The sequence below is a fragment of the Onychostruthus taczanowskii genome, unplaced genomic scaffold (genome assembly GCF_017590055.1).
Source record: "Onychostruthus taczanowskii isolate IOZ18803 unplaced genomic scaffold, ASM1759005v1 scaffold22, whole genome shotgun sequence".
Lineage (NCBI taxonomy): Eukaryota > Metazoa > Chordata > Aves > Passeriformes > Passeridae > Onychostruthus > Onychostruthus taczanowskii.
The window spans coordinates 6106456-6118993 of NW_024499462.1; the positions used below are offsets into that span (position 1 = coordinate 6106456).

The 12538-nt window shown below is 37.7% G+C and overlaps 1 protein-coding gene across 8 annotated transcripts in view; it reads left to right on the top strand.

Moving 5' to 3' along the window:
• LDB3 (LIM domain binding 3) overlaps nt 1-12538 on the top strand; it is a 115642-nt gene that overhangs the window by 78617 nt on the left and 24487 nt on the right. For 3 of the 8 annotated variants that reach the window (XM_041405068.1, XM_041405067.1, XM_041405072.1), the window contains 3 exons: nt 6928-6963; nt 8316-8513; nt 11703-11864. In XM_041405068.1, the coding sequence (XP_041261002.1) occupies nt 6928-6963; nt 8316-8513; nt 11703-11864 (396 nt within the window). The remainder of the gene's footprint in view (nt 1-6927; nt 6964-8315; nt 8514-11702; nt 11865-12538) is intronic. The other 5 variants (XM_041405069.1, XM_041405070.1, XM_041405073.1 and 2 more) reach the window with 3 other exon arrangements.

Genomic DNA, 12538 nt, shown 5'->3' on the forward strand with positions numbered 1-12538 from the left:
CTGAACTAACCTGTTTCCTGAATCCTGCTGCCCTGCCTTCTGCTCCAGCAGCCCCCTGACCTCCTGCAGTGCTCAGTTTGCAGCAGAGGCACTGACTGCATGCAGTGTGTGCTGATGGGACGTGGCTGCAGTGTGGCTTTAGGAGAGCAGGTGTGACACCTTGGCCTCTGTGCCTTTCATGCATGACAAAAGGACAAAAGGAGGAAGGTTCTGTGGCTCCTTCCCTTGCCTCCCTCTCCTCATGCCTGCCTGCACAGGAAGGACAGTATGTTTTTGCTAAGTAATACAGAGGTCACTTCATTGCAGTTTCTCTCTCGTTATGCACAACTGGGTTAAGTATATCTTCCAGAGCAAGGAACAAGTATTTCTGGGGCTACTTTATCTCTTTTGAAAAGTCCAACATCACAGAGCTTTCTGAAGCCTTCCTCAGAGGCAGAAGAAGTGACACCAGTTTTTCACTTGTGCACTCTGGTTCCCGCAGGAGCTGAGTTGATGTTGTAGCTTCTTTAGCTGTGTCTACCATGAGCTTCAGTGACTGGGATTACCATTATATGTATCAGAAACTTAAGTGGATCCTTACACAAATTTGAGTTTGCAAAGTTAAAAAGCCACAATTTTGGTATGGTGCATGGTATTACCAGATAATTACTTCATTTAATTAGTTTGCCTTTAGTTGACAGCTTTCTGCAGAATACACGAAAATTAATTGACTGAAACTTGCTCTCAAGCCCAAAAACATCCTTGTTCTATGGCTGCTAATCAAAGCCATCTGACACCACTAAGACAAACTAAGGTATCTTGATTTCCTTCCTTTGTTGGCCAAAATTTCCAATGATTAACATTGCCCAATTGCCAAAAACCTCCTATCTGCTTCTCAAATTACCAGAATTGCTACTTTTGAAAGACATGGCTTATCTTTCCACAATAGCTTGTGAAATAAAGCAGACTTCTCTAGGTAGATTTCCCACTTAAGGAACATAACAAAAAATTAATAAGCACATCAATTTAATATCTTCCAATCCCCGCTTACCTTTTAACACCTGAAGAGTGACAAAAGTGTAGGAACAGTGAAATAACTCACTTGTCTCCATGGAATCTTGAGTGAAATCAGGAGAGCAAATTGATCAAATATAAAGGCTTTTTTCCTCTAATTATTTCTGGAAGTTCTACAGGAAAAAAATTATTAGGGCATAGTAAATCCCTTGTTTCCAAGTCAGTTCCCTGTAGAATAAATTGGTCAAAGACAGTGTAAAGTACAGTGTAAGGTACAGTGTATCCACTTCAATGTACCCACTTAAAATCGAAAGAGTGAAGCCTCCAAATGGAATTAGAAAATACCATGAAACTTTTCTCAAAACAGTTCGTAAAGAAAGTAATGCATAAGCTAACAGAGCCTGTTAAAGCTGGAATCAAACTTTGGGTGTGGGTGTACTGACCTATGTGTAGCATCTTACCTTTGCCACCTCAGTCTCCTGCACATTCCTGTCCACCATGTAACCTTTGCATGACCAGAAATGAACATTAACTTTCATTTTTACTGTGCAACCTTTAAAATTTTTAATATGCATCCTTCAGCTGATGCAGGTGGCTAACCAAGACACCAGTGCTGCCTTTCTCTCTGACTGCTCAGTCCAAAAAGGGAAAAGTAGTTCTAACATGCAGCAGATTTTCCAACAAGCATTCTAACTCAGAGGCACTCAGCTGGGGTCTGTGGATCATCAGCCTGGCTCACAGCTTTGCTTAGGGTGAGCTGGAGCACAGCACTGGCACTGCTTCCTTTTATTCTGCTTCTAAATTGCATTAATGTCAGCAAAATTACCCTAAATACTAATAACTTCCTAATAGTTCATTTCCATGTAAGATTTTTTGTTGTAGCTGACCCAGAATGTTATATGATTACAAATGAGAGAGAGGGAAGGTAAGAAAATCCTTGAGAGAGTTTATGAAATAAAATTTAATCCACATTCTGAAAAAATGACAACCATTCTAATTCATACCTCTTAGATAATTGATTCAGGAACTGAACAGCACAGACACGTTGCTGGGTTTCAGGGGCAGCTTCAAACTTAGCTTAATGCCATGTAGAGGAAGTATGAATTTTCATATCAGCAATGTGCACAAATTAAAAAGTAGGTCTAAAAAACAACCCCCTGAAAGTGACCTCTGAGTTCTTGTTCTTCCCGCAGCTTCTATGGAGAAAAGTGAAGTCACGATGAGAAAGAGCATTTCAGTGAGAGGGGAATCGTTTCCTGGCATACAAAGCCCAAACTTGTTGTCCATTGGTTTTGTCGGTAGTGGTCAGGAACACAGCCTGAGAGTTTGGATCCTTTGCTCAGGTACCTGGTGGCAGATCCCTGCACTTTACCGTGGGGCTATAGAAAGCTACAGGAAAACATTCAATTAAATTCAATTGCACTCTTAAGGCCAAGATAGGGAATAATTATCTGAATTAAATCCCAGCTCCAATTGCTACACATGCTCAAAATTGTGCAGTCTTTGTTCTTGCTAAAGTGATGTATTTACCAATAAGATTAAATTTAAAATTGTAGTTCATATGCCAAATATCATGATGTAAACCTTGGGCAAGAGTTACCTTATCTTTCCCCAACACTAATGCTGCTGTATGTCCAGCTGCATTTATTCTGTGCCTGTCAAATTTAACAGCAAACCTGTAGATGCCACTAAAATGCATTCACAGGAGGGATTGGCTTGGATTTTAGCGAGCTGCTTTGATTGAGTTCCATACTATGTGTTGACAACAAGCTGCTGGTTGTTTTCTACTGAATCTATGATAATGCTTCTTCTCTTCTGTGGCACTGTCTGCACAAACCATGAAACCCCTGTGAGAAAAGTATTTCCCTCTTTTGGAAAGCAAACATAGTAGGATATATTGCAATTGTTTTGGCGTGGGCTGCTCACATTCTTAACTACAGTGGCTGAAAAAGAGAGACTAGCCCTTTTCCCCCTTTTTGTGATCCCAAGCTGAAGTGTTAACTAAACCAGCATGATAGTCCTCTTCTGTCCTCTCCAGTTAACTGCCTGTCATTTCTTTGTTTGTCTTCTGGTGTCTTTGTTAAAATAACAGGAATATAGCATGGGGGGGGTGGGGGGGGGGAAGCAAGCAATCTCAAAAGTCATCTGACCATGGAAAAATTCTCAGCTGCAAATACAGAAAGGTAGAAATAGCCTCAATGGATCAGAGCAGCAGTTAATCTAGCTCAGTGTCCAGTTTCCAAGTGTCAGTGTCTCATGCCTTCAAGACAAAAAATGTTTGGAAGGCAATTATAGAATAGCTTTCACACAACTTTACTCGTAGACACCCAGTAAGAATTTCTTTTAAATCACTTTGTTAGTTTTACTTCTTAAAAGGAAATGTTATTTGTAGGCAAATATGCTTATATAAATATAATTACGTGCTAGGATGAAAGTTATAAGTCTGATTAGTCCTGCAAATCCACACTACGCTACCAGAAAAACAGAATTTTTAATTTCAATAAATAACCTAATAATCTGTATGTTTATTTCCCCTTTGGAAAAAGATTGTATATCTATCAGACTCGGTAGAAGACTATATTGGGTTCTCAATACAGTAAAATACTGATGAACTGAACAGATGTATTTATTTTCAAATCTATAATACCTCATTAAAGAGAGTGAACTGATATTTTAAATACTCAGCTGGGGTTTGGGAGAGCTTTTTTCAGTTCTTTACACGGCTGTGGACTTCCTTTTAGACCACGAACAAATCTATTAAGTTTTAGACTCTCATTTGTAAAATTAGAAAAATAGTCTTGCCCCACAAGAGTAGAGAGAAAAAACTCAATTAGAATATTCACTTTTTGCTTCAGTACTGAAAGAGCAGTTGAAGGACCATGTGGTCCCTCAGGACACCTCATGTTTCTTATGTCACCAGGTCTTCATTGCACATCATATGATTCTGTCTCCACATTTTAGGGGAACAGAGCAGAGCTTTTCAAGAGAGAGAGTCTAGATCTGTTACTATGTAAGAAGAAGGTAGATGGAAGGTGCACCATCTCCACATTTCAGCTTGCCTGCTACATGTACATGTTGGGGAATCTTTTGCATTTGGTTCCCAAAAATAAAGTAAAATGGAAAAGCATTCCAATGTCCTGTACAAAGAGTTCAGATTTAACCTACTCATTTATTGAAAATTCTGATGATTCTCTAGGCTATTTTTAGGGTCCAATAGCACACACAAGCTTGGCTTGCAAATTAATTTTGATTTCTGTTACTCAAAGTATTCTGATTCTTGTTGGTGTGTGGGATTTCTATCTATTTCTATCATTTCACTCTGCCTTTAGCACCATATCATGTAGCATATTTTATAAGAAGAAAACATTTCTTGATTTCTACTGTATAATGTTCTGTGGAATTGGGAAGACAGTATATTGCATAAATAGGTCTTGTCTGAAATACAAGTCCAACATTTAATGAAATCTGTGGGAGTTGCACTGTTCTCTCAGAACAGTCATTGTCTGAGGCCCTTCTATCAAAAGCCATTTCAGTGGGGACTAATAACAACAGCAGACCAAAAAAAATCCCCCACGGTAATTTTAAATCTCTCCCAGATAGCTCAAAACTGTTATTCACTACTGTCAGTTATTGCAGCAGCCTGTGTAGACAGAGGTACAAACAGCTCATAGTATTCTGAGCCAAATTCTTTCATGTTGTGAAGGTATTGACTTTACTGAGCCTGCCCGAGGGATGTATTTGGCTCAAAAGTAAAGTTATTTCTGCATTTAGTTAGCAAAAAATGTTTTGGTTGTAAAGGTCAGAAATCCAGTCGTCGGTTCCTTAAAATGCAAGTATTGCCAGTCAGAGGCACATCTGATCTTGAGCCTTTCTTCTTGGTAGCCAAATGGGAATTACTCCTATTGACTGGGAAGAGAAATAGGTCCTCGAAGCAAAACCATGAAGTGTTATGTGCCTTTGAACTCATTTTCCCCTTTACTCTCTGCCTTTTCATTTGTTTTATTCTGTGGAAGTATTTTTACTATACTTCTCTCTCTGTTTTAACCTTCACAACTCCCCTGCTATCATCACTCAACATTATCCAATATTGTACACTTGGGGAAAAAGCTTTTGTGAAATACCAACCTCAAAGTGACCTTGAGTCAAGTGACTTTTTTTTTTGCCTTGTTCAGTGTAGCCACAACCATTGGAGCAGAAAAGTTAGGATTAATTACATTAATTGTAACAACAGAGGCTTAGCACTGCTTCAGCCTGACCTCAACTGCCTGCCTTTTGGTCTTGGCGGTAATTTCTCATAGAGCATTTGGCAACACTGGAGATAAATAGTGCTGTATTCTGTTTCCAGGCCCTGACTGTGTTCCTTAACATTGTTGCATGATTATGGCTCTTGGTAAATTAACACTTCCCACACCTGCCCAGTCTCTAATCCATCCTCCTGCATCTTGTTTGATAGCTGGCATTGCAGTGAACTCACAGCTTGGTTACCATAAGGACAGTGTTTGGTTTCTCATTGCTTCAGAGTGGTGAGCCATCGACCTCGCTGGGGGATTTCTGTTCAAGGCAGGCTCTTCTGACCACAGGAACATCTTATTCATACAGACACATATGAGGGGCATTTACCAACTTCTGGATTTCAAAATCTGGCTTCAATTCATTTTAGGGCTACATTTTAGTTAGAGGTTTTAAAAATCCGTAGAGAACACCTATGTCCAAGCCTTTGCTGATCTTAACTGGATTGGTTTTTATAACTTTCTTGGAACTGAACTAAGGAAAGAATATGTGACTGTACATATATGTGTTAATGTATAAGTACATAAACACAATACTGATAATAATGTGGAAAATATTAAGAATGGCCTTCCAAACATAATGTAAATTAATGATTGGAGCCCAGCAAATCCATACAAAGAAGTGATTGTATTCTTTTTTTTTTTTTTTTTTTTTTCAAAGGGTGCTTCAGGAAGAAGGTTCAGTTGGGTAAATAAGGACATTTGCTTTGTGGTTTGTAATTTTACATGCCACTTAAGAAAAGTGTTCTCATTTGGCATATTTCAGCTTTAAACCTGTTGAAATTTCAGCACAGTTCCTTAAAGCAGAAGGGATGCGATCACCCATTGAATTGCTAAATAGTGAGACTATCTCAATTACTTAACTAACTGGATTTCAAACTTAGGTGTTTAAGGCTAATGGATTCTATTCTTTATGAAATTACTTGTGTCTTAACTTCTTACAGATAAACAGTTGCTGGCATTCAAACAGATCAGTTATTTTTTAAGTGTGTATGTGCATTTACAGAATGACAGCCCAGTTCTGAGGCTGACTGAATCCTCACCTCAACAAAGGAATGACTTCCAGTTGAAGGAATTGTCTGTAATCCAATTTAGGTTGAGAAAACTAGTATTTGGATAGGGAAGAGAATTTTTAAGTGATGCCAGGCATAAGAAATCCTTTTTGTGTAAGTCTTTGTTAACCATTTCAGTGCTGATCACTTCAAAATATTGGGTCCATGAGGACTGCCCAACTCTGATTATTTTTACTGCTTGTATTTGGCATCCAAACATGTTCTGCTAGAATATTATTGAATTATTTTTTTTAAGGAAACTTATTAAAGTCAAAACTATTCCTGAAATTGTATACACAAGTACAATGTCTCATTTGTAACTGTTAATTTTCCTTTTATTTTCTTATTGAAACAAAGTTGTTTGCAAGTGATAAGAGGCATACAGCAAACTTATATGTCTGGTGGTTTCACCTGGAAAGCTGAAGAGGTTTCTCACAGCTGTATTTACGAGCAACCACTCTAGGATGCTTTTTGCAACCAAACATTTCTCCCCAACCCAACCCATATTCTTCTTCCCTGGTTGTTTTGGGTGGGGTTTTTTTGCCATTGCTGGCAATTGCAGTTATTTCATACTGTATCCCCTCCTTTCACAGAGACAAGGAAAACCTTGCAGCAGCATCAGAAAACAGGTAATGTTTGCTGTGTTTGATTTACTTCCTGTTAAGAGTGTATCTTCACTTCCTCCATATTGTTCTTACCTCAAAAACATGAAATTTGTATACTGTTTGAGCAGATGATGAAAGTAGAGGCTTCAGCTAAGTGGGTTCATCAGGCATTTCTTTCTCATGCACTGTGATGTGGAACAGGTGGGGATTGTGTTTCTCAAAACTTATAAACCTGAAAAATAAGAGGTTTTAAATCAAATATTCTTGAAATGGAGTAGTGTGAGTTTGTGATGGAGTTTTAAGAACAATTTCCATTTTAAACTTTGTCTAGACCATTCAAGATGTTTTTAAAATCTAAATAAGATTATCTTTTTAAGGACATATGTATGTCAGATCTTGATTGATACTCAGTGGGTTGTGAGGTTCAAAACAGTCCCTCTGTAAGTTCTTTCATGTCAAGTTGTTTTCTCCCAAAGGATCTCAGAATTTTGCAGATAAGTATAGAAATGTTGTTTTCCAGTTCATTTATTAAAACCCCAAGTACTGATACACAGGTACTTCTTGAGTGAATCTGACCAGTTGTTTAATGGAGCAAAGACAGGCTTCTTAGTAGTTAGTCATTAAAAGAATTTTATACTACTGCTTTTCTCTTTGTTTTTGATTCCTGCCTCAGTGATATGCAACCACTTTTTATTTTGGTTTGTTTGTTTTTTTTTTAAGACTGCTTATATTTGAACGAAGGTTGCATAGAGTTAATATCTGAGTGCAAGCATTATTTGTTAATAATGACAGAAGCAATGGCAACTGGCACTTGAACAGTTGGGAAAATTGGTTTTTATTTTTAAATTAATAATTAAAAAAGAAAGGAAATAAACCCCTTGATTCCTGAATATAAATTAAATTGTAAAGAACAAGCAACACATGTTAGAACTTCACCAGCAGTTTCATTTGTGTAAAACCATTTATAGGACTATGCAGCTGCTTCACTGAAATCTTTTCTTTTAACTGTTATTTTATTTTGCCAGGGACATTTTCTGATATATGACTGGTGTTATTGTCCTCCTATGTTGCCTTAATTTTGTGTGATCTGTCATACCACAGCCTTTCTTCACCTCCATTACCATCACAGCTCTGCTTATTTTGATATTCATAGCAATATGATTTCCAGATTTAACACAAGGTACCTTTTTTAATTTGTCAAGCCTTTCCTGGTCTTAAGCAGTAATCAATTAACCAACGAACTATCAAGATTCATCTGCATTGTCATTATGATCTCCAGCTCCACCTGTGGCTGGAATTCTGTCTGTTCCTCAAACCCCTGCTATTACCTAGGAAATGCCTCATTTACAAACACCCTTGTAATCTCTGTTACCCAGGCCTACAGGTACCGCGCATGCGCCCCAGTATGTGACCTCGAGTATTTGGCATCCTCCTAAGTCATCCACCAGGGATGCCAACACTGCCAATGCTCAGCCAGTGGCCTCCAAGGGGTCTGTGAGGCTTGGAGCAGGTACAAGCCAGGGGGAGGCCGGTGTTGGCCAGAAAGCCCCTCTTGCTTCATCCAGTAACCAAAGGTACACTGTGCCGTGTAACTGCATAACTGACCCGGTTTGGAGCTTTGCAATGGTTTGGTAATAACAACCTCTAACTCCTTCAGATGGAAATGCCCACTGCCACAAAGGAAGACATTCCAGTTCTTCCAATTTCCAGCAGCTTCTGGTTCATGTGGGTGTTACATTTTCAGTGGCTCTCGTAGGATCACGACTACAGTACAGAGACAAGTCATTAAGCATCTTGAGCAGAGAAGCAGCAGCTGAAATTTCTGTATTTTTACTGGATTCCACAAACATTCCCATATTCAAATGTTAAATCCTTCCACATTACAGCTTTCTCCAAATACTTGCTCTGGGAAAAATACTTTTTTTTCTACGAATGATGCGATAACAGATATTTTTTTCATATCCATTTTAGTTTTGGTTCTCTGTATTTTTGATTCTTTGCAAGTGATCTGTTGGAGGATTAGAAACACAAAAACCTTCATGCATTACATAAAGGAGACTAAGTGCTGTTTTAATCATCCACTCCATGTTATTGGGATAGAAAGTCTCAGAACTTAGGACTTCACTAAGAGAAAAAGTGTTATATTTTAAGTGTTATAGTGCATTTGTTGCTGTGTTCTCATTATGGTTGTTAACCATTATTATCTTCTTAACCTCTACTGATCTGTGTTCCTTTTCATGAGTGAAAATCAGCTGAGAAGAAATGTGTGTTTGTTTTCATCTACCTAACTTACTTTTATGTTTGTTACCACAAATATGAAGATGTTTGATTTTTTCAGTGTCTTTTAAAATGCAAAGTACTGTAAAGATTTAAAGTCTACAAAATTACTGTATTTAAAAACCAACCAACCAACCAAAAAACATTCTATAACATGTCATAATGAAGCTGTTGCATTAGATGATCTTTTTTATAAAGCACCACTCAACATTTATCAGGTCTTGAAATTCTTCTGTTCTTGAATAACTAAAATGAAAATTGGACTGAAAGACTAGAAAGGAGGAGTAAAAAAAACCCAGTTTGGCTATTGTATTTGACAATATAGATAAAATTATGTAAAATTTATAGTTGCTAAGTTAAGACCAGTCAAGTCAGTCTTGAGCTCGTTCTATAAAACTGCTTTGAGAATGTTATCAACTGCATGAACCAAACCACTCTGATTTTTATGGTTATATCCACCTGACTTATATTTATTCCAATTCCTTGTTCTGATAATTAACATATGCGACCGTGAAGGAAGGTAAGCAACATTTTAATCACATGACATTTTAATCACATAAAAAGAAATATTACAAACACTGTGCAAGATAAAATTTTTTTTTATTTCTTTTAAACTTGAAAAGGTATTCTAGTATATTTGGTTTTATTTTATTTATATGGGTTCGTTCTGTTCATGTATGTCTCCACACAGGTGCACACATATGGATTGGGTTCTTTTACTTTCTTTTCAGTGTTTATCATATTCAGTGAACATGTATTTTAATTATTTTGTAGATTGTTAAAATGAAATTGCAATTAATTAAGTTCACTGTTCTCTTCAAGATACGAAGTCTTGAATATTCTGAAATCTGTAGCAGATTCCTTTTCACATCAGTGCAAATAGACCAAATAAGTGAAATCCTGGTTTGTGTTTGTTTTTAACGCATACATTAAGTTCCATTTTTGTGTGCAGCATAGTTTCAATCCTTTCTTCTTTGCCAAATCAAAGATATGTAAGTATGTAAGATGAAAACTGTGTCTCCACAGTTTTTAGCGGGTTAATTCTGGTACCTACTGTGGCACAGGGAAAATGTCAGTGTTGGAATTCAGTACCAGAATAGCTGTGGTGGATAATACACAGCTACTCTGCTACATAGGCTGTGAAATTGATAGTCTGCTAGTTAATTGGAAGAACTTACATCACGAAATGCATCAGGATAGAAGAAATCATCTGACTCTCAAATGCATATTACTATGGAAGAACTTCTGCAAAACTGTTCCAAAACTAGGTGTAAGGATTTGAAATCCAGAATTGCAAACTGGATTATTATTTTCAGGAACTTAATTATTATGTACATAATTGTAGATCAATCTCCATAAGGAAGAAAATACCAATTTCCTGCTTTTGTTGAGAGCTGCATTCAGCTTTGAGGTTTGTGGGTATAACAACCAGCTTCTGTTTCAGCTAATCAAACAAAACATTCAGCTGAATTAAGACACCATCATGTAGACTATTGAACTCTACAAGAGGAGGTGAAGGACAGGGGAAACGGGACAGTCCGTTGGAGAACAAGGGATATCCCAAATTCAGAAGTACCAAACACTCATTCTGGGTCCTGAGGAATAGAACTTGTCAAATCATTGCTTCTGAGAAGCAAAAGAGAATATGAAATAATTTGCACAATGGATGGTAATTCTGCTTAGGAAAAAAGGCTGAGAGAGAGTTGGAGGGCTAAGGCTGGCTGAAGAAACAGCTATGGAAATGTGGTTTTTTGTTATTTGATACTTGCTGTGCTCAGGAAGGAGCATTTGGGGTATTTGTACCTGGAGCAAGAGAATCACCAAATTCCAGCACCTTGACAGGAGTAATTTGTAAGAACACAGAGATGTGACAATATACTTATGACATAAGTCTAAAGAAGTAGACATATATCCATTATGCTTCTAGGCCATTGCTCGTGGACAAGACAACTATGTACAGTGATGCCCTGATTTAAAAAAAAAAAACCTGTAAACTTTGCTCCATTTGTCTGTCTGTAAGAGAGGAGTAATTCTCAAATTTGATGGAGGTGATGGAACACATTAATAGTTCAACAGGTTACTTAAATCATCACTGGATACAAGACTAATTATAATTCATTTCAATATATTTGATGGAATTTATACGAATTCACAAGACTGTGAAAGGCTCTTCACCGCCACTTCAGTCCTGGGTGTGCCACATTTCCTGCCACTGGCATCAGTGGGAGCAGGACTGAAGTGCTCTTTAACACCTGGGGTAAATTTCAGTCAAGCAGGACCAGCACTGCATTGCAGTCTGAACTGCACAATGGAAAAGGCTGAACAAATGTCTTTTTTTTCTTTGCATAATTGTGCTTTTCCCTCAGTAACCCAGCCAGCTACTATGTTTGCAGCTGCAGGTTCAAACATAGTAGGTTTTATGCTCTCCATGTAAATGCACGCCTTCTTAAGATGCTTCTTGTTTTATTTAATTTAACTCTAATTAGTACCCCTGTTGAGCATGCCCCGGTGGCTCCCAGTTCTGCTGCTCCTGCACCACATGCTTCAGCACCTCAGCCTGCTACTGCTGCTCCAAACACAGCCAGCCTGATGGCAGCACCAGCCACCACCTCAGTAGTGCAAGAGTCTTTCTCATCCTCCTTCCAAAGGTAATGCTCCATTGCTTTATACCCCTCTGGCTTTGGAAATGCTGCATACACATTCTTAGCTTAAGAATGTAGTATGAAAAGCTGTAACCTGGTTTATATGCTTTTATATATTTGGGGGGGGGGGGGGGGTGGGTTTTTTAGGGGTTTTTTTGATGTGGGTTTTTTTTTTTCAATTTTGTGATATGTTGTTCATGTTTGCATAGAATTTGCAAAATAAAACTGCCCTAAAAATAACTTCATTTTCAGAAAGCAAGTCTGGGCTTAAAATTAGAAATGTTTTTACAGCACTTATAATAAAACCAAAACAACTCCTCATATTAGTTGCAGTGAATGAAGATTCTTTTAATAGTGTTTCTGCAGTAGGACAAGAAATGGAAAATCAGAAAATGTCATTTACTCACATGATTGAGCTTACTGTGTCACAGCAGATATCAGTAAAGCATAGTGGACACTTGATGATTGACTTGCTCTGTAAGTTAAATCAATTCATTTCTATTAGATTTATCTGATCTTTTTTTCCTAATGAGAATTAGCCTTTGAGCAGAAGTTTCAAGGAGATGCATTCCTAACACTTGTAGCAGAGTGGGAGTTACAGTTGTATATTAAAAACTGTCAGACAGCTTGTAAGGAAATGTGTGGGATTTATACAGCTGTCACTTATATTACAGTAATTT